Raw genomic sequence first — 21,487 nt, 5'->3', positions numbered from 1 at the left:
GACATAAAACTGACACAGTATTTCATAAAAAGAATATCACACCAACAGTCAAACATGGTGGTGGTGGTGTGATGGTCTGGGGCTGCTTTGCTGCTTCAGGATGACTTGCTGTAATTGATGAAGCCATGAATTCTGCTTTCTACCAGAAAATCCTAAATAATAATGTAGGACTGGTCGATAAGACCTAAAATTCATATCTCGATATTCTTTAGCTGGATGGCGATATATATTTCTTTTTTAAGCCATAAAGTAAGAACAAAAAGAGAGTTCTTAGTCAAAGCTGTGTCACAGATCTCACACAGGCACCTTTATTAACATACGGCATAGATGTACATGAAGAAATTACTCAGAAATAAATTATCAGCATTTATTAAATAATAATGCTCCATAAATAAAATAAAACAATGTTGTTTTTGTGCATAACAAAAAGCTCACAATTGTGCAGTCAAAATGTAAACTAAAAGACGCAGAGCATGGTAACAAAGACAGATTTCGCAGCTGCTCTGTGCCCAAGTTCTACTCTGTGACTGACAGCCTTGATTTTGAAATCTGCTTTGTAACAGTGTCTATTAACAGGTGCCATTTGTGGTCCTTATACGCACACAGTACAGTAATGCTCTGACAATCCATCAAGCGGTGCGGCTTGATAGCTTACCAAAGTCGTACTAAAACATTTTTTGACAGAATGCTGAGTGCCTGTACCACATAAAATTGGTTTGCGGTCAGTAAGCACAACCAGAATTCAAAATATAAGGTGCATTGTTGATTTTTGAGAAAATGAAAGGATTTTAGGCCGTGCAGCCCACATGTGTGGGGCTGCATGGCGTCAATGCGTTAGTGCGGTTAGCTTGTTAACGCGTTGGCGCCGTGCAGCCCCACGCACGGGGCGATCCGCTGTAACTCGTTAACGGAGATTTGCCGTGTTAATGCAGTTATGGCGTTAACGTCATTTTAACGAGATTAACGATACCAGCACTAAAATAGTAATCTCCAAATGTTTTCTTTTTACCGACCACCTCCTCTTTGATAGCTGCCGTGTCCATCTTGTTGTTGCCTGCAGGTGAAGCGATGGGGGAGGGGAGTTGTGTTCAGAGAAGGAGAGGCGAGGCAGAGTTACGTTGCGTAGAACGATAAACGATATTGTCACATCTCATATAAAAATATATCGATATATTTAAAAACTCGATATATTGCCCAGTCCTATAATAATGTCTGACCATCAGTTATTGTCCTGAAGCTAAAGCGAACTTGGGCTGTGCAGCAGAACAATGATCCAAACCACACCAGCTAGTCCACCTCTAAATGGCTAAAAAAAACCAAAACAACAACAACCCACAAATTGTTGTGGGGTGGCCTAGTCAAAGCCTGGACTTAAAGAGGGTGTTCATGTTTGAAAACCACCCAAAGTGGCTAAATTAAAACAATTCTGCAAAGACAACTGACAGTGGTGGCACAATCATCTCCTTTCACTGATCCAATTCAGGGTCAGGGAAAACCTGGAGCCTATATTTAACTACCACAGTGCAACAGGCAGGGGACAACATGGACAAGTCGCCAGTCTGTTGCAGGGCTAAGGACTAAGTGTAAAAAAAATGCAATAACTAAGAAATTTGGAAATTTTCATAGCACTGTAAGTACGCTCAACTATCATTCAAAAAATGTTTATAATAGTCTAATATGAGTTGCATAAGGCTTAATTTCCTATCTATGAAAATATCCACACTTATTTTCATGTTGTTTAACCCTCTTCTCTGACATTAAAAAACAAAATGAAGCGTTCAGAAAACCTTTAACGATCACTAAAAATATTAATGCTGAACTTCTCTTACAGTAATTATACTGCAGGCATCTACTGAGCAGAACAAGGAATTCCCTGTCAAATGTACTGATATACACTTGGCTAAAATCCAGCTAAACTCCCTGTGCTTTTTACAAACACAAAAAAGAAAATGATCAGCTACAATTCCTGATTGGCTGGTGTGTTAAAGCCCAATAATGACTGGCCTTGCAAACTGGAAGCAATCGCTCTGCGACATGGGGCAACCTGAGGCAACTTTGGGCTCATGTGATGACCAAGATTTTGATTAAAGGTTCACAAGCATCACAGAATATTTTTAGTTCTGATCTAGTGCGGGAAACACAGCTGTAGATGCATCGTGAGGCATTATAAAGCAGATGGTACAAAGGGCACTTGAGGCTATCTTCTGCACCCTGAGCAGGTTAACAACAGCACACCATCCAGGAAACCAAATGAACTTATTCAGTGGAAATTAGTAGAAAAACAGTAAAACGTGGCAACATAATCTCAACTAATAGAAAACAGACGTAACAAGCAACAGGTGGAGGCAACAGGCTGCTTCTCCTCTTCTGCAGCATTGGACTCCATATGGTGTTGAGTCAGACCTGCCTACATGCTGGTTCAATTATAATGTGGAATATAGTCCTCTGTTTCCAAACAGCTTGCAGGATTGGTTTCATCTTCTGACAGTCGGAGCAAAGCTTGCATGAACTGGGAGATTTTCCTACAATTTTTCATCAAAACATCACCTTTACGCTCATTTTTCGCTGCATATTTTTATTTTTGGACTCTGTTAGAGTAGCTTTACATGAGTTACAGCTCAAAATAATCTCTATTGTTACACTGATCCTTGGTGGAGTCATTCCGTTTATCCACATAGCTAAAATGTTCCTCAGTAGTGTGAAACTGAAATATTTCAACAGAAAGGTGTTTAGTGTCTGCATTAAAAGACTGCTTCAATGGAGTGCTTAAGAAAATGGAGCCACAACATATCACAACAACAGCTGTGATATGGCAATTATTACTGTAAGGTACAGACCCTACAATACTGGAGAGAACCCTAACAATTAGACAACCCCCTATGAGCAAGCATTTGGCAACAGTGGGAAGGAATAAATCCCCTTTTACCCCCCCCCCCCCCCTTTTTTAAAGAAATCTGAACTCTTTTGTTGTGTAGCACATATACACAACAAAAGAGTTTTTGTGGAAAATCCATCCTCAACAAAAGACAAAGCACTGTAAAGAAAATGAAGTCAACATAAAGCGATGATGAGGCGATCCTGATTGGTACAAATTCCAGGATGTCAGTGGGGTCGTTTGAGCTCTTGTTAGAGTTGGGACAACATTTGAGGAGGCAGAGAAATCCATTTCATTGAGCCGAAACCCCAGAGAAGCATCTGGCTGTGTTTCAAAGTTATAACAGCATTATTCTACCGTTTCCATATTATTTTATATTGAGTACCAGTGAGGGTTTGAACTGCGAGCACTTTGTCGGCAAATGCAGTGATCTGAATGGCCATATCTATTTATCTAAAAAAAATCAAGCTTGAGCCAAAAAACTATATGACGCAATTACGTTCTGTGGTCCGTATGAAGGGCTTTATTAACAATTGGCAACTCCAAAATATATTCTCAAGACACAAATTATTTGCACAGATTTCACGTGGCCAGTGTGTAAAGCCCTGAACTTTGTCTTGATTGGCCGCTTCTCATAAATAGAAGATCTGAAGAACTCTTGCTTAAAATATCCCCATATCATAGTTCGAACAGCCAAAATAGTTCCAGTTCAATGTCTACAAGGCAAAGAAACAGACACGAGCAGTTGATACCCTTGAATACAGGATCAGTTTCCTGATAATTGAATGGAGAAACTTAAAAAAGTGAATTTTAGCCAAACTCCAAGGCTCATATCACCCCATGTAGGATACTTGGCTAGTCAAAGCAAGTTGTAGCATGTGAAAGGTCTTCTTTTTGCCCTACATTTAAATATCAGGCTCATTGTATCTGTGATTCCTCCAGTATGAATCTAATTCTCAGGGCAGGATATAGAAATAATCATGCTGGAACTAAGTGGAAAATTACTTTTGCTGTAGTTTAACAAAGCCTCAGTGTTTCCATGTGAATATCCTGTATGCAGGAAAGAATAATTAAAATGAGCCACATTTCAACCTAGTATAGTATCCTCCCTAGTACGCATCCTTTCCTAATGTGAAAGTAAAAATTTACATTAAATATACTAAAAAATAACTGAACAAAAAAATCCAGCAGATTCTGAGGGGGTTAGATTTGATGACTTGTCATTCTTTTTTAAAATTCTTCTTTTAAGTACTTAAAAGAAGAATAAAACAGTACTTTTGACTCTGAAGACTTGAAACCAAACCTCAGGCTATAATTAATCTCATTTAAACATATGCTTCTCCTCCCATCTCTATCTCATGGCCTACAGAAGACCACCTGAATTTCAATGAGTTGACTTTGGGAAAGGGAAAAAAAAAATCAGACCAACAGGGCACCTGGTGATAAGAACAGGTGGCCTGCAGCAGCCCTTGGTGATATTGCCATTATAAACCATATGAGGACACATGGACACACAATGAATACATAAATTCGGAGTCCAGTCCCCTCAGCAGGCAGGAAAGAGGAGGGGGAAATAAAAAATAAATTAAAAAAAAACAAGATGTAGGTTCTTTCAGCAGTTTCAAAAACATACAGTCACTCATACACACACAAATAAACAGATGCACATACACACACTGTAATACACAAGCAGCAACAGACACACACACAGGCCTAAACCCTCATCAAAGGCTTCACTCTGGTCTCCATTCAGGGTCTATCGTTACTATAGCGACCGGCTTGCTGGGAGAAGCTCTTTAGAGCGCCCTATCTGGGTTGCTTCCCTTAAAGCGTGATGCAGATCCCATTTCCATCTCCTTACACCATTGACTGATGCTAGCATACAAATAAAACAAAGGGAAACACTGGCTGACTGACAATTAGCCCGGCCTTCCAAAGGATGAGGGGGCTCCCGCTCATTAGCTCGGAGATACTGGAGGAACCTGACGGTCTAAGCTCAGGGCCTATCACCTAAATCCCTCGGTTTTAGCTCGCTCATAACCATAGAAACCACATCTTAATTGAGATTATCGCAGGGAGGGGAGTAAGGGATGTAAGCCGAGGTTATTCTGTTTCGATCTGTGCTATTAGGCACATTTTTCCTTAAATAGCTCGCTTGGAAAACGGTTCTCCCAAATCTTGGCAATTTGACCAACATACATCTAAAATTTTAAGCATTTCACCGTTATTTTTCTCCAAAAACACAGCCGGTAATCTCACATTCCTGTGACATTCATAGCACACACCTGAGCTCTAAGTTTACAATTACTCAAGAAGGCCCTTCTTGAGTAATCATGCTTCCACAAAACTCTTTCTTATTTTATTTCATTTTTTTATACATGCGGTTGCAAAGCTATTTACAGAGCCACATGGCAACTCGGCACAAAGCACAGTGTCAGAAAAATTATGGTGATTCTGCCTTTCTCCCTCCGAGAAATGCCCAAACTGTGTAAAAGCAGAACAACAACCCGTAAACTGCAAATCCCTGGACAATCTACAAAAACTTAAATAAGTGGTTACTTACGTGTACCGACAGTCCTGGGTGGTTACTCATTGTATCTATGCAAGCAAGATGGCGGCGCGCACAGACGCAGCGGCTCACTGCTCCTCACGTTCGGTGTTTTGTTTTTTACTTTTTCTACGTGTATCTGTGTGGATGTGTGTGTTTTTTATTATTATACATCGAGTAGAGTCCACTTACAGTCGTCAGGACCTTCTGAGTTTGGGATTACGCTGTGCAAGGAGCATTACATCGGACTACCACCACTTTCACGGCATTCCGGAGGACATAATAAGAGCTCCAGAGTCTCCGTGGTTGGTTCTTCCCAGCGGCAAGACAAAGAGGAAACGTAAACAAAGGAGGCAAAAGCGTGGCTGCAGGGCGGGCCCACTAGCTCGGCTAAAGAAACAGCCTTTTAAGCCACCGCTTCCGAGTATTTTCCTCTCCAACGTCAGGTCCATAACCAACAAAATCGACGAACTGAGATTACAGATTGCAGTCAACAAGTGTGTACGGGACAGCAGCATAATATTACTCACAGAGACTTGGCTGCAGCCATCAATTCCGGACTCGGCTATTGAGCTAGCAGGCCGCACGGTCCACCGTCACGACAGGAACGGCCACTCCGGTAAGATCAAAGGAGGGGGTTTATGCATCTACACCAATGACAGCTGGTGCAAAAATACAAAGACTGTAGACAGCCATTGTTCCCCGGATTTGGAATATTTGACTGTGAAGTGCAGACCCGTCTACATACCTCGCGAGTTTACTGTTGTCATGGTAACGGCCGTGTACGTACCACCCGATGCTAATGCTAACTCGGCCATGGAGGAGCTGCACAAGACAATAAGCAACCAGCAGAACTCCCATCCAAACGCAGTGCACATTATAGCTGGGGACTTCAACCATGCTGATTTAAGGTCAGTATTCCCCAGATTTGAACAGCATATTACATGTGCAACGAGGGGGAAAAACACACTGGATAAAGCCTACAGCAACATCCAAAAAGGCTACAGAGCAACCCCTCTACCACATCTAGGTTTGTCAGACCACATGTCCATGCTGCTGATCCCTGCATACACTCCCATTAGGAGAAGAGCCCCCCCAGTCACAAAAACTGTGAAAACCTGGCCAGAAGGTGCATCACATCAGCTGCAGGACTGTTTTGAAAACACGGACTGGAGCGTGTTCGAACATCAGGACCTTGAAGAGCACACAACATCAGTGCTCTCATATATTAATTTCTGTGTCAACAGTGTCACTGTGGACAAACGTCTCCGGGTGTATTCCAACCAGAAACCCTGGATGACTAAAGAGGTCCAGGTCCTGCTGAAGCAACGTGACGCCGCTTTTAGATCCGGTGATGGTATGCAGTACAGTGCAGCCAGATCTGAGTTGAAAAGAGGCATCAGAGAGGCCAAGGCAGCGTACAAGAGAAAGATCGAAGACCACTTCAGCACCAACAACTCACGACAGGTATGGCAGGGAGTTCAGCACTTAACCAACTACAAACCTTGCAATACCACGTTGACTGAGGGTAACGCGGAGCTTGCGGAGGAGCTGAACCACTTCTTCGCACGCTTTGAGGTGAAGGGACCAGAGGCAGCAGCAGCTAAAACATCGGACAGCAGCAGCAGCCCAAGCCTCATAGTGCAGGAATATGAGGTGAGGCGCACACTGAGGGCAGTGAACCCCAGGAAGGCCGCCGGACCAGATGGGGTAACTGCAAGGGTCCTAAAAGAGTGTGCAGACCAGCTGGCTGGGGTCTTCACTAAGATCTTCAACTCTTCACTGTCCCAGTCCTGCATCCCGCCGTGCCTAAAGTCAGCCACAATTGTCCCACTGCCAAAGCGTACTAACATTAGCAGCCTCAACGACTACCGACCAGTTGCTCTAACACCTGTTATAATGAAGTGCTTTGAGAAACTGGTCCGACGTCACATCATGTCCTGGCTGCCACCCACACTCAACCCGCTCCAGTTTGCATACAGAGCTAACAGATCAACTGAAGATGCCATTGCTACAACGCTCCACACCACCATCTCTCACCTGGAAGTGCAGGGCCGTTACGCCAGGCTGCTCTTTGTTGACTTTAGCTCTGCTTTCAACACGATACTCCCGGACAAACTAATAGTTAAACTGCTGGAAATCGGACTTCCTTCTACCACCTGCCGCTGGATCAGAGACTTCCTCTCAGACCGTGTACAGAGAGTTAGAGTGGGGCCTCATCTTTCCTCAGCCCTCAGCCTCAACACCGGCTCTCCACAAGGCTGTGTACTGAGTCCCCTACTGTACACTCTGTACACACATGACTGTGTTAGTTCCCACCCAGACAACACAGTCATCAAGTTTGCAGATGATACCACCGTGGTGGGGCTCATCTCAGGGGGAGATGAGACGGCGTACAGAGCTGAAGTTCAGAGGCTGTCAGATTGGTGTGTAGATAACAACCTGGACCTTAATACCACCAAGACAAAAGAACTGGTAGGTGACTTCAGAAGGAGGAAGTCCGAGCTGCAGCCTGTCAGCATCAACGGGGAGTGCGTGGAAAGGGTCTCCAGTTTCAAGTTTCTGGGAGTGCACATAGACACAGACCTCCAATGGAGCTCTAACACCTCTGCGGTCTTAAAGAAGGCCCAACAGCGTCTCCACTTTCTGAGAATCCTCAGAAAAATGGACCTGAAGAAGGAGCTGCTGACCGTCTTCTACCGCTGCTCCATTGAAAGTGTGCTGACATATTGCATCGGTGTGTGGTTCTCCAGCTGCACCACAGCACACAGAAAGGCACTCCAGAGGGTCATCAATATGGCCCAAAAAATCATTGGACATCCTCTTCCCTCCCTGAAGGACCTCTACAGCACTCGCTGTCTCAAGAGGGCCCGCAGCATCCTACGGGACGGTACACACCCAGGACACAGGGTGTTTAAGCTGCTGCCGTCCGGCAGGAGGTTCAGGCTGCTGAGGTCCCGGACAAATAGACTCAAGGACAGCTTTTACAACAGGGCAACAGCCCTGATCAATGCAAATAGCTGACCTGATTGGCTACCTCCCTGGACTTTTTTAGGGGGGAGGTAACAATGTTTAAAACAACAATAACAATAATAATATTTATATTTATAACAAGGTGCAATAATAATTAATGTGCAATAATAACAGTGTGCAATAAAAATACACTTATTCTTCTTTTTTTATTACTAAGTTATTATACTGTGTTGTGTTGTTTGTGTTGCGTTGTGATGTGTCATATCGTGTCGTGTTGTGTTATATGTAGTGCCGACGTAGGACAGTTTTCCAAGTTCATTGTACTATTGTACTATGTATGACTGTGCAATGACAATAAAGAGTTATCTTATCTTAAAAACAAGAACCGCTAAACATGAAAGCAGAAAAACTGCAAAAATACAAGTACACAGCTAAAGCTAGCAGGTCCACTAGAATCACAAGACCGCGTTTGCCTTTTTTTTCTTTTTTTTAATTTCCATTATTTTTATAAATCTCTCTTCGTGACTCAACCCAAAGGTACATACCGAACTCCCAGAGAATGTACTTTCCCTTTGAAATTAGCCTTACCTCCACTTTTGAAAGTCATGGAACTCCCAGCCCAGTCAGCAGTGCATCTTTCGAGGCTCACCCTCCTACCCTAATCCTCTTCTCCATAAAAATATTATTTTATCTATAGACAATGGATGGATTAAACGTTTTAAGTTATAATGTTAAGGGTCTCTATAGCACCACTGCAGGAAACACACCTGAAAAAAAGTCCTTTAATTAACATTAACATTAATCAGGAAGAAAAATAGGTGTAGCTATACTCATCCACAGACAAGTTAATTTTACAGAAACTCTGAGGGAAGATAACATTTTATTGAACGGATTAATTGACGGATGGGAGGTATGCCTTGTCAACATATATGCTCCCAGTGAGGATGACCTAGGCTCTGTCAAACATGTATTTAAAATGAATATCAGCTATAGCTCAGGCCTGTTGCTGATGAGGGAAGATTTTCATTGTGTGATGTCTCAATCATTAGACTGGTAACCAACCTCTAGGGCTCCCTTATCACAGGTAAGTAGAATATGCTTGAATATTAAGCTACAGAAGCAGGCCTGGTGGATGTCTGAAGGTCTAAGTTTCCTAAAAGAAGGAGTTTCACGTTTTACCCAAGTAGACACTGTTCCTACACTAGAACAGACTTATTTTTCACCTCACAAGTAGAGATATATAGAATTAAAAATGTTGAGATACTCCCAATTAGGGATTGAACATACTCGATGTATCGCAAGTTTTTCTACACACGATGGTTAAAATGGCTTTATCGTAACCATCGAGTATAAATTGCCATGGCAATATTAAGCTGTCTGCATGTAATTCACTATGAGGTTTTTTCTCCCTCCCACATGCCGCGAACGGATAATTAAAAGAAAACATTGAATGGCTGATTTGAATGAGTATACCAGTGCAATTTTAGGCACTATATGGTTTAAAATAACATTTGTTTTTGGAGGTTATTTAAACATATCGTGATATATATCGTGTATTGTGATGTAGCCATAAAATATCATATTAGATTTTTCTCATATTGACCAGCCCTAATCCCAATCACATTGTCAGACCATTCCCCACTAGTACTTCTCTGGAACACAGGCCACAAGAAACAATGGGAGATTAAATGCATCCCTTCTGAATGATAAAGATTTCACTTCTTTCGTAGCACCAGAGTATTCAACATACATGGCAGTAAATGACACTCTAGTAATGTCTTCCCTTATAGTTTGAGATTGCATAAAATCATACCTTGATAGAGATGGTGTTACCTAGATGGAGGTTTTGAACAATGTGACAGGTTGTAATGAATCCTGAATAAACATTAAGATTATTGATGTTCAGCATTTTCCATACCTTCCTCCTGTTTCTACCTGTCATACAGCTAGTAGTAGGTTTAATCTCATCTCACCTGTCTCGGAGACGCTCTGGGTACAGCTTCCATCACCACCTCCGTGTGGAATCACCATGTTAGTCCGTCCCATGCTATGAAGCTGTGAGGGGTGGGGGCCAGGATGCGATAGTGGTGGGGGGTTAGTGTTTGGGCGCCCCAGCGCTATGCCGTCAGGTCCCACCAGTGTGCCGCCTGGCCCCATAGGCCCACAGTTACTCATGGAGGATGCCTGCATCTGAGCAATCATGTCCGGGAACTGGCCTGGACGTGGGCCCAGGTGGCCCCCAGAGGTGTCGATGTTCTGGCAGTGCTGCAGGGTTTCCCCTGGACCCCGCAGCCTCTGCTGGACAAGGAGGTTCTGCTGAGTGCCACCGGGGACCATGCCCGTACTGTCGTTGTAGTGTAGCGGTGCGACTCCTGAAGCGCCGGATGCCGGTCCGGGATTTAGACCTGGACGATGACCACTGCCTGCCAGGTTGTGAGAACTGTGGCTGCTCATGGACTGAAGAAGCTGGGCCATGGAGGTGTTCGGGTGAAGGTTTCCAAGTCGGCCCACTTTTCGTAGCTGCTCAGTGGCACTGGGGCCCGGCATGTGGTGTCCTCCCAAGCCTGGCTTGCTGAGCATGCTATACACCATGTTGTTGTCATGGTTTATGGCACTGCTCCCGGATGATTGCTTTCGTTTGCGCATGGGATCCCTCTGCTGGGCCATGAGCTTGTCTCTGAGAGCTGCCCGGCCGCTCTGGCCCTCAGGAGTGTTGAGCAGCATGGTGGAGTTTGGCGGGAGCATGGGATTTAAAGTGCTGTGTCCTTCCATGCCTCGAGGGCCACTCACGGGGCCAGGATGCCCTCCACCCCCTCCATTACCTCCGCCACCTGCCCCCATGCCTGACATACCAACACCACCAGCAGCCATGCCAGTAGTGCTGTTGCCAGCAGCGCTGAGTTTGTTTTGATTTGCTAGCTGTGCTTTGGCTGCGGCTGACAGGAGGCTACTGGCGGGGAAGGAAGCGGCATTCTGTTGGTTGAGGATCTGGTTGAGGGGCATCCCCAGGAGTCCCGGGTGACCCTTCTGGGAAGCACTGGGCGTGGCCAGAGAAGATGACGAGGAGGAGGAAGAGGTTGGAGAGTACATGGGGTTGCCATGCTGCTGGGCGCCAATTGAATTTGCCATACTGGGCAGCAGCTGGGAGTCTTTGTACTGATGGAGTGCATCGGTTTTGTTGGTGGAGGGGCTGGAGGGCATGGCAGGCCTGGGAGACCCCATAGCTGATCGAGGGGAACGAGGAGGAACCTTTATGGTGCCACACGGGGCCTGATGTCCCGAGGGCATCGCAAAGTTACCGTGGTCAGAGGAGGTGGAGGATGAACGCGAGCGATGAGGGGAGGCCTCTATTCTCCCAAGCGCAGGCCCAGCCATGTGGACAGGTGAGGTAACGGGGGAGGGAGACATGGAGGAAGCCGGACCACCCTGCTGAGTCCTTTGAACATGGCCACCATGACCCACAGGCCCAGGCTTCACTGTGGGTAACGGTAAGTTGCTTGGCAAGGGAACAATGGCAGGAGGGGGTATGTTTACATTCATCACTGGTACCTGAGAGTGGATGTTAGGCTGGAAGTTGGAGGGTGTTGGGGCATTGGTGGGAGTCTGGCTGACTGGCTTGTTAGGGATGGGGTCCAGGATGCCTAAGGGGTCCTTTTCAGACGTTAACTGCCTTTTCTGGAGGGCACAGGATGGCGGTATGGATGGAGGGGGCGGTACAGGGTGCACAGGGGGCTGTGTTTTATGGTGAAATGTTGCACGGGGCATATCCATACCAGGGGGGAAGTTCCCCCGCGGCATGTTCATGTTAATGACAGGGCTTTTGGCAGTGGCCGTTGGGGAGAGGGGCGTGCTAGTCCTTCCTGTCATGGCACACGATGGCTGGCCCGCTGGGGAGCCGTGAAGCATCACACTAGGCGGGGAAAGAGGTGTCCTAGTGTTTCCGTGGATAGAGGCTGAGCCAGGGCTACCGCCTCCTGGAAACCCACAAGGATTGGTCCTTGTAAAGCCCTCAGGGCTGCCCAGAGTTTCTGTACTGGGAGACTGCGAGCCATCTCCATAAAGCTTAGCACCAGATGGAGGTGGGCTCAACATGCCTCCATACCCGGACCGGTAAGGGGATTTAGGGCCTGGCTCCCCGCTGCCCAGCCTCTGCAGCCTGGGGTATCCAGGGTAATGCTCTGGCTGCTGGGCTCCACCCAACTCCTGGGGTGGATACAGCCTCTGCTGCTGCTGTCCGCCTACCATCATCACCTTGAAAGGGTTCTTACAGTCAGGGCCAACAGAGTTGGGCACGCCATCGTGGGGTTTAGTCCTTATTGCTCGTTGAGTTGTGGAATGCACAGCAACCACAGACGATGTACCTTAAAGAGAAAAGAAAGAAAGAAAAGGAAAGTCTGAGTTAAACCAGGACCAACAGCTTGGAGAAAACATTAGTCAGAAGAAGAAAGTAACTATTATTCACCTCCATGTATAGTTTAACTCAAAATGTAGGACTTTAATAGGCTGGCAAGTTATTTACCAAGAGAGCCTTCTTCCTTCTTGGAAATATCGCTAGAATAAGACAATTCCTAACTCAACGTGATTATGAAACACTTGTGCATTCACTTCAAATGAACCAGATTATTGTGGTGCTCGCTATGCTGGACTCCCTAATAATACAAACTGAGAATAATCTAAAAAGCTCTTAAACACACCTTTTTAATCTTGCATTTGACTGACTTTCAGTAGTACAACTGTAAAGGTGGATTGACCATTAGCAGACACAAAACAGACAGGTGATTTCTTGATTATTTTCATATTACTCTATATCTATTACTTCCAAGTTTGTGTCAATAAATTTCTCTCTGCATCTCCCTCTCTCTCTTCTTTTGTTTTATACATCTTAAAGTATGATTTATATATGAATAGACAGTAATTTTAAGTATTTATGATTGTCTTTATTTTCGAGTTCAAATAAAAGTGAGTGGATTTGACAGAATATCACCGAGGCAACGTGAAAGGCCTGAAAACCTCCAAATATTTCATTTGCTTATTGTGTATAAGTTCAGCTAGAATTTTGAACTTCTACAATGGATAAATTACTTACCAAACTCACTGATATTTCCCAAAACTAGAACGTAAATTACATCAACACTGTCCTCTTTCATTTGGATTTATAGGAGCTAACTTCCAAGTGTCCTAACAAATGGTTTCAGAGCTGTAACGTATACTCGTACCTCCTCCTGAACTGGTCAGTGCCAGAGGCGGGTGCGTCTCCATGCTCTTGTGCAGTGTGGCCACAGCCAGCAGCTTCCTCTTGTGAATGCAGAGTTTGGTGACATCTTCGTCTGCTTTCACATCCTCCGCTGTCCTCTGTTTGACAGCTGCCCCGGGGTCGAAGTTGAACACCTGAGGAGATAAATAAAAGTGGATAGAAGTCACTGAACTGACTTGGTCAACGTTTTGCTTGTTTACTCACAATCGTCAAAGGAGCTTGCAAAGAAAAGCGTCTGGACTTCTTTAAGTTGCTTGAAGATGTTTCACCTCTCATCCGAGAAGCTTCTTCAGTTCTAAGTAGTTTAAGTTTACTCACAATCTTTTTGCTTAATTAATTTACGTTTTGCACCATGTTTCTGCGCTCTCATGCAATGGCCTTTATTGTTAGCCATTTTAGCCATTCCCCATTTTCTGTCATATATACATATATATCATATACACTGTTAATCAAATTCACCATACCCAGGATGCCTTTTTCATATCTGTCTTTATTTACCAACACATCATCAATCAGGTCAAGCAGTCACACAAAAGGTTGAGCACCTCCCCAATGAGAAAAACAGTGAAGTGCACTGGCAGCACAACAACTGGTTTTACAAAGGAAGATAAAACTGATATAGAACGACATAAAGCAGACTGAAACCAGCACAGCTGCTGCAGACAACTCAGCAGACTGCGAGTGAGAGTGAAGCGCATTAAAAGCACCGTGTGAATGTGAGAGAGCTTTAAGTGCTTTGGTCAGTACGACTAAAAAGGTTCTGCTGTAATAATAAAGTTTAGCCTATTTGTATCCAGGACAAAAACCTGACAGCAGAGATCAACCGGGACCTCTATCATTAAGGTTCCAGTCACATCAGAGTAAGCAGTCTTCTCGTGACTAGTAAAAGAGCTAACTTGTCATCCAGGAGTTGAGCATGCAACCTCTGAGCAACCACTTTCAATCTCAAGATCACTATACAGGTCGCTGAGTGGGAAGGCAACCTGTCTTCAAACAATCAGTCCAACTCAGATTGACTGCAATCACCCTCATGCCGATTGGTGAAGGTTTGCAAACATATAATTTATAAACACAGTCCGATTGCCAACATATGCCTGAGTTTCACTTCTGCAGGGAGTCATTGCAGAGCCAGGTTTTTTTTGTTTGTTTGTTTGCTTTTTAACTTCTTCATAAAATTCTAATGTCCATTTCAGTAGTTTCAGCAATCTCCCAGTAGGAACTCCATATTTACACTGATTATTATTCTTTAAACTGAGGCGATGATTGTTTGTCTCATTGATAAATAAACTGTAGCTGGAAATGCACAGGAGGAGCTAACGGTGCAGAACAGGTTGCTCACAATAGTTGTGGGCTGCTTCAATCCAACGCATTTCTTGGGAGGTGCAACTCAGGTTACAGCGTAGGATTTTCAGTTATGTTGTAAGTTAGGACGTACATTTCCGGCAGAAGTCTAAATACTATAATCAATCTGAGTCAGTCTGCAAAAACAAGTGCAGACTGACAACTACTTCCTGCAACGCAACTCTTTGCAGTAGGGGACTAAATGTAACTGGTTGTATTCCGATTGTATCACTGTATAAAAGAAAGGATGTTGAACACCTATGGCTGCTATAATTTCGTTCATACTGCAGGTCTGATTGTAGCACGAAAGAGTTGTTTTCATTACACTAAAGGTTAATATTTCGAAACTTTTTTTTTAATGTGAACGACAAACGCTGGTGTTTGAGGCTATTCGCAATGCTAATAAAAGGTCAACAACTGCCCTTGTTTGCCCAGAGGGATCTTTTAGGAATGATGACACCATTTTCCAGAGAAATTACTGGTGAGTGCAAGCTGATTTCATACCTGTTAATGTCAAATCTTAAACAAAGCTTGCTAAGGAGCAGCTTAATTCTCCAGCATAGGTTACTATAGTGATGAGAAGTAAACCTTTGTCTTCCTAACACTGAGGTTTCCTCACTACACCCCAAATCCTGCTTCAGAGTGCAGGCCTCAGGTAAAGCCAGCGTGTCACAACAATGCCCAGTCATCCGAGTGTGGCTGGGGAAGAATCTTCAAGGAATCGTCCAAGAAATTCCTGTGAATATCAAATAGTATTTTTCCTTGACATACCTGTGCAAAATCAGTACGCATGAAAAACCCCTGCTTAAACAGTCCTCTTAGATCAGTGCACACATAAACATAGATATCCACCCATCCATCCAGTCACCCGTGGGCTTCTAGAGCAACTGCAATTCATTCAAGAGAAAACTGGGATCTCCCGTGATCATGGATTCACAGATAACAGTAAGCTTATTATCACGCTTTGCAACTAATCAGAGCCCCCCACAAAAAAAGGAAAAGAAAAAAAAAGAAAGAAAAGAAAGCATGCTGTGGGCCCAGAATAAGGATGGTGAGGATCAGTTTTGAGGCCAGGAAGCTGCTTCCCCGAGCCACGTGACCACCCCTGAATATTATGTAAATCACATCCAGGTCTGGCAGCACACTATATTTTCCTCACGCTCATCATCTCTTGGGGCTGTCTTAACAGCACAGGCAGTGATGTACATAGACTAAATCGCAGATAAACATGGAGGCAGCGGCTCTCCCAAGCACCTCATGATATGCGATATGTGATATCCCACATCTTAAGACGGTTAAGATGTAAAAGTGCACTAATGTTTAAGACCAGAAAATGAGTCTTAAAAAATATTTGCATCTTCATTTTCAGATACTAAGAAGACAGCAGGGAGGGGGCGCTCGTAAGGGAAGACGTGTCGCTACAAAATCATTCTGATAATGGCGTGGAGTGTTGGGGACAAATTTAGCATCAGGAAGGATAATCGGTCAGATTACCCCGTGTAATGTGACGCCTCACATAACCCCAACATTTGTAGTTTGGTCCTACAGAGATCAGCGGGTCAACTTGGGTTCATTTCATACATCCTGACTATGAAATAGGAGAGGATTATGCTACAGGAGAGCTTTTCCTGTATACTCTTTTATAATTTCACTCCTGCAATTCACTCTAAGCCACACTGATTTGAGTCTCTGCACACTTTAAAGAATAAAACTTCAGAACCACCATTCAAAGCTGTCAGAGCAGACAATAGAGGCAGTGGTCCTGAAAGGAAACTAGAAGACTCTAAAGTAGAAACTTTGTGACCATACATAACAAAGTAGTTTTTGGAGTTTCTCATCCCGTAGAGTCCCAACTCTTCCATTTTGAGCCCAGTGTAGGGGACCACCAAAACAACTGCCTAATTGGCATTATCAGTAAGGAAAACTAGAGAGACTGGATGCTAATGGTTTAGCAGCAAGTGAACTTTCAAAATAAGAGTGTGGGGAGTGTCCACTCTAGGGAGTGGCCTAAAAACTGGTTGCCAACCACCTCACTTATTGCCAATGGTTGCACAAACACCGACACCGTGGTCCAGTGACGAAGTGGAGATGCTTACTTTCGGTTTAGCAGCAGGCACACCATCACCTTTATACCTACAACATCCTCCATTTTTGTGTTGTTTTTGTTGCATATACAAATGACATGACGGGTCTTTTGGCCGTGTTGCTTTAACAGCCCAAAGCACTGAATTGTAATGGAAAATGACTGAAACCGAGTAGAATCGAGTGGAGAAGGTACTAGTGGAAAAGAGGCATATGTAGCAGTGCTATAGCTCCCCTGGCCGAGCCTCACTCCCCCTGCTTTCCTGTCCATACTGGGTTTATACTGCACTGTAAAATAACGGCCCAAAAAAAATGCCAAAGATGAGATTTAACTTGTAATTTTGTTTAATAGGATAAAACTGACAGTTTGTATAAATAAATGTCATTTTTGCTTATACAGTTTGTGTTTTTCCTTTCTGCATAACAATAACTGAAAACCGTGATGGTGTTACATTAAATCCCTACTGTAAATAAAGGAAACGGCAGTTATCACTGTACACTCAAGTTGCCTGATGATTAGAGCTCTGAAAGGAGCCTGTACAAACAAACACCACACACCAGTTTAAATTTAGGGGTCCTTGTTTAGCCGTAATTTGTGGACAACAGAATTTTAATTTCCGTCACAGATTGGCTCCTCCATCTTAATCTCTAAATAGCGAATCATCTGGAGCTCAGTTTGGAGCAGCTGTAAAAATCTCACTGTGTTTAATCAGAGCCAAAAGAAAGCAAATAAATAAATATACCTTTTGGAGGATGAGTGGGCACTCCAGGCCGCATTTGCAGGTTCCATCTGTCAGCAGGTAGGTCCTCACCTGCTCCAAGCTGGCTAGCACCGAGCCACTGGGACTGCACACAGAGAACAACAACAAGGTGAGGCTGAAGCTGGCAACAATCCACAGCAAAAATGCTCCTTCTGGGAAGCTTACTGAAACACCCGTTTGAAATAAGATTCAACATTTTTAGACTGGAGCTCCTGAACACGGATCTTTAGTGTTAATGTGGAAGAAGAAAAGAAACACGATGGACACAAACTTGATTTTTTTCCCCCTTCTCTGAGGCAGGTTAGCAGCTCCTTCAGACTGTTTTTGGATAGCAGTTAGCATGAAATCAACCGCGGAGGAATAATCTCCATCTACATGTATTAAAACACCTGACCTGAACAATATATATGCACTTTACATGAAGACAGAAAATAATTGTCATTTACTTTCTCTTCATTCGTCTTTCCTTAAGGGAAATTGTGAAAATGCGGTTGTCTTAATAATGTACTTCTCTACATTTAGGCATAGTCAGGACAACATGAGCATCATAATGGTAAAGGAAAGGTGATTTAAGTGACGTAATGTGGCAAGGTTATTGGTCTGGGTATTTCAGAAACCATCACTAGAGTTTAGAGAAGATGACCTAAAAAAGAAAAATTATCCAGTGAGCGGCATTTCTCTGGGAGAAAATATCTTGTTGATGTCAGAGGTCAGAGGAGAAAGGCCAGACTTTTTCAAGCTCACAGGAAGGTAGCAGTAACTCAAACAACTACTCATTACAACCCAAATGTGCAGAAGAGCATCTCTGAATATGGACCAAATTCTCCAGTACCTTGTGACATGAAGCATTATGGCAGTTCTGGAGGCACACATTATGCAAAGTGTATCTAATACTTCAGTACACTTCTGTGAGCCATTTTGTGTACAGAAGCTACGCAATCAAGGACTTTTATTGTGAAAGGATGGAACACATGCACAGGACAAATTGGGTTTCTGGGTGATAATTGTTTTTAATCTAGTCCTAATATGCCTTTGTATCTCTACACCGGTTAAAGAAAGGAGAAACTTAGACATATAGGTTATTATGCAATGTTCTTAGTAGTCACGGCAGCTTGAGATAAAATTAGCCTGCATGTGGTCCATGTAATAATAAAAGGAGTCTGACACCCCTGGATGAAACATTAGAACGAGCTTTAACCAAAGACAGATATAAAAGGGGTCTCTATGCACTCGAAGGCTGGCACAAAGAAACTACCTCTAAGGAAGAACAGTATGTACCGCTGGTAGTTCCTATCAAACATATACAGTGGCTGGTTGACAAACCAGCCAAAGACTGAATCATCAATCACTGTGGCTGTGAAAAAGAATGAAAAAAAAATCAACTGTGAGGATCATCCCTGAAGCAAAAGCATGCTTTCAAATGTAAAAGAACATCAGCAAATACAAGTGTGCTGTGACAGTATCAGGCCACGGTCACAGACAGGATTCTTTCCAACACCCAAAATAAACCTGACACCAGCCAACTGCTTCGGTTTATTGTGGTTGGTGAGCGCACGTGCCGGGAAGGACACCAAGTCACAGCCTACAAGGATTCGACTCATCGGAGGAGACCGACGAGGAGCAGTCGCTTTGTTAGTCATTTCACTGTCTGCAGCTTACCTGTATCCATGGGCTGATCAGTGGAGAAATTTGTGTGTCTAGTTCATGCCAAATGAAAACTAAATCAGGTGACTGTGGCTGGACACAGGAAGCATCATCATCAAAGAGTTGCCATGCTTCTGCTCATCGATCAGTTAGAGAAACGCTACCCTGTGTGCACAGTAAACAAGCCTGCTGGGTGCTCTTTGAATTCAAATGACTGGGACCAAAACCTGACGCTTACCTTTGATACATGACATCAATCACCTTTGTTGTTCATGAACACACTTTTAGTCATGATATAGACTAGGGCTGCTCAATTAATCGAATTTTAATTACGAATACGATCTGGGCTTTCAACGATCATTAAAAATGACTGAGCCGATTATTAGCCCCTCCCTCGTGCTTTACTCTCGCGCTGCTCCGTGTGGCAAATCGAGTGCACCTCTCTGCATTTCGAACACGTGTCACAACAATTAAGAGCAGCGGTCCCCAACCCCTTTTTGCGCCACGGACCGGTTTATGCCCGACAATATTTTCATGGACCGGCCTTTAAGGTGTCACGGATAAATACAACAAAATAAAACTAGTACCGGTACCGAAAAAAAGAAAATTTATTCATAACACACGTGAAAAGACCAAGGAAAGCCGAGTAAACGATAAAAACGATAACAAAATAACGCTGAAAACCGATAAAAACCCTGAAATCTATACATTTCACACCTGAGCCTCAACTCTCGCGGTCCGGTACCAAACGACTCACGGACCGGTATTAAGAGGACCCGAGGGAAGCTCGGAAAGCTAAGCAGAAGTTATTTGGAGAGAAGAGTGACTGCCGTTGGTTGAAAAGAAAACTTCAGTGGTGTGGAAACATTATGGGTTCGCGGAGTCAGACATGGATCAAGTAGACACAGTGTGTAAACTTTGCTACAGTGTCGTAGCTGCACCACAGAGCAACACTGCAAAGTTCACTAAACATAGATGTTTACATTTTTCATTTATTTTTTATATTGCAAACATTTGCACTCTTATCAGTATTTGCACACTATTTTATATTATTTTTTGACAATCTTTAAAGTCATTATTCAACACATTGTTATTGTTAAATAAATATCGTCAAATAATCGAGATCTCAATTTCAGTGAAAATAATCGTGATTCTCATTTTTGCCATAATCGAGCAGCCCTAATATAGACTAGTGGTAATAATGAGCTGATAGATGTGGCGACAATTTTCATTTCTTCTTGACTCTTATAGGAACAAAATGATGCAATTTAAGATTGATTTAAAAAGACCGATAATCGATTGGTGGACGACAGGAATTAGACTTTCAGCCATTTAGTCCCACACATACACTCATCAAGAACATGAATGTCATGGAAATTTGGGGCAAAACAAGTTTGGATTTTTTAATAATCCACACAGGCTCAAACATATACATACAGGCTCAAAATCTTTTAATAAGTGGTGCTGAAGGTTCTATGATGTCTCAACTTGACAAGGCTTTTTCTTTTTAGTGATCACGATTGACTAAAACTGGTAGTTTCTTTGCAGCACGGAAAGGATTTGTTTAACAGCCCTCATTGGACTTACAAATGCTCAGAACAGTGGGGGAAGTCTATGGTAGCGGTCTCCAACCCCTGGGCCACAGACCAGTACTGGTCCGTGAGTCGTTTGGTACCGTGCCGCGAGAGATGAGGCTCGGGTGTGAAATTTATGGTTTTCAGGGTTTTTATCGGTTTTGTATCGTTATTTTTTATTGTTTTTATCGTTAACTCGGTTTCCCTGAGTCTTTTTCCGTGTTTTATGAATAAATTTTTTTGGTACCGGTACTGGCTTTATTTTGTTGTATTTATCCGCGACACCTTGAACGTCCGTGAAAATATTGTCAGACATAAACCGGGCTGTGGTGCAAAAAAGGTTGCGGACCGCTGGTCTAAGGAACTCACTGAAGATCTAAGAAGGAGAATTGTAGATTTACACAAGTTAGGAAGGTCTAAATAACTGCAGACTCG

General features: G+C 43.5%; 1 protein-coding gene across 3 annotated transcripts in view; it reads right to left on the bottom strand.

Annotated features, from left to right (window-relative positions):
* Positions 1-21,487, bottom strand: part of mbd5 (methyl-CpG binding domain protein 5) — a 48,876-nt gene that overhangs the window by 11,764 nt on the left and 15,625 nt on the right. For all 3 annotated transcript variants that reach the window (XM_085151118.1, XM_085151117.1, XM_085151116.1), the window contains exons 3-5: positions 17,817-17,919; positions 13,613-13,784; positions 10,370-12,757 (exon numbers count right to left, since the gene is read on the bottom strand). In XM_085151118.1, coding sequence (XP_085007244.1) covers positions 10,370-12,757; positions 13,613-13,784; positions 17,817-17,919 — 2,663 coding nt within the window. The remainder of the gene's footprint in view (positions 1-10,369; positions 12,758-13,612; positions 13,785-17,816; positions 17,920-21,487) is intronic.

This window comes from Neolamprologus multifasciatus, chromosome 23 (assembly GCF_963576455.1).
Source record: "Neolamprologus multifasciatus chromosome 23, fNeoMul1.2, whole genome shotgun sequence".
Classification (NCBI taxonomy): Eukaryota; Metazoa; Chordata; class Actinopteri; order Cichliformes; family Cichlidae; genus Neolamprologus; species Neolamprologus multifasciatus.
The sequence above is the reverse complement of the archived record's forward strand: the minus strand, read 5'-3'. Positions and strand labels throughout refer to the sequence as shown.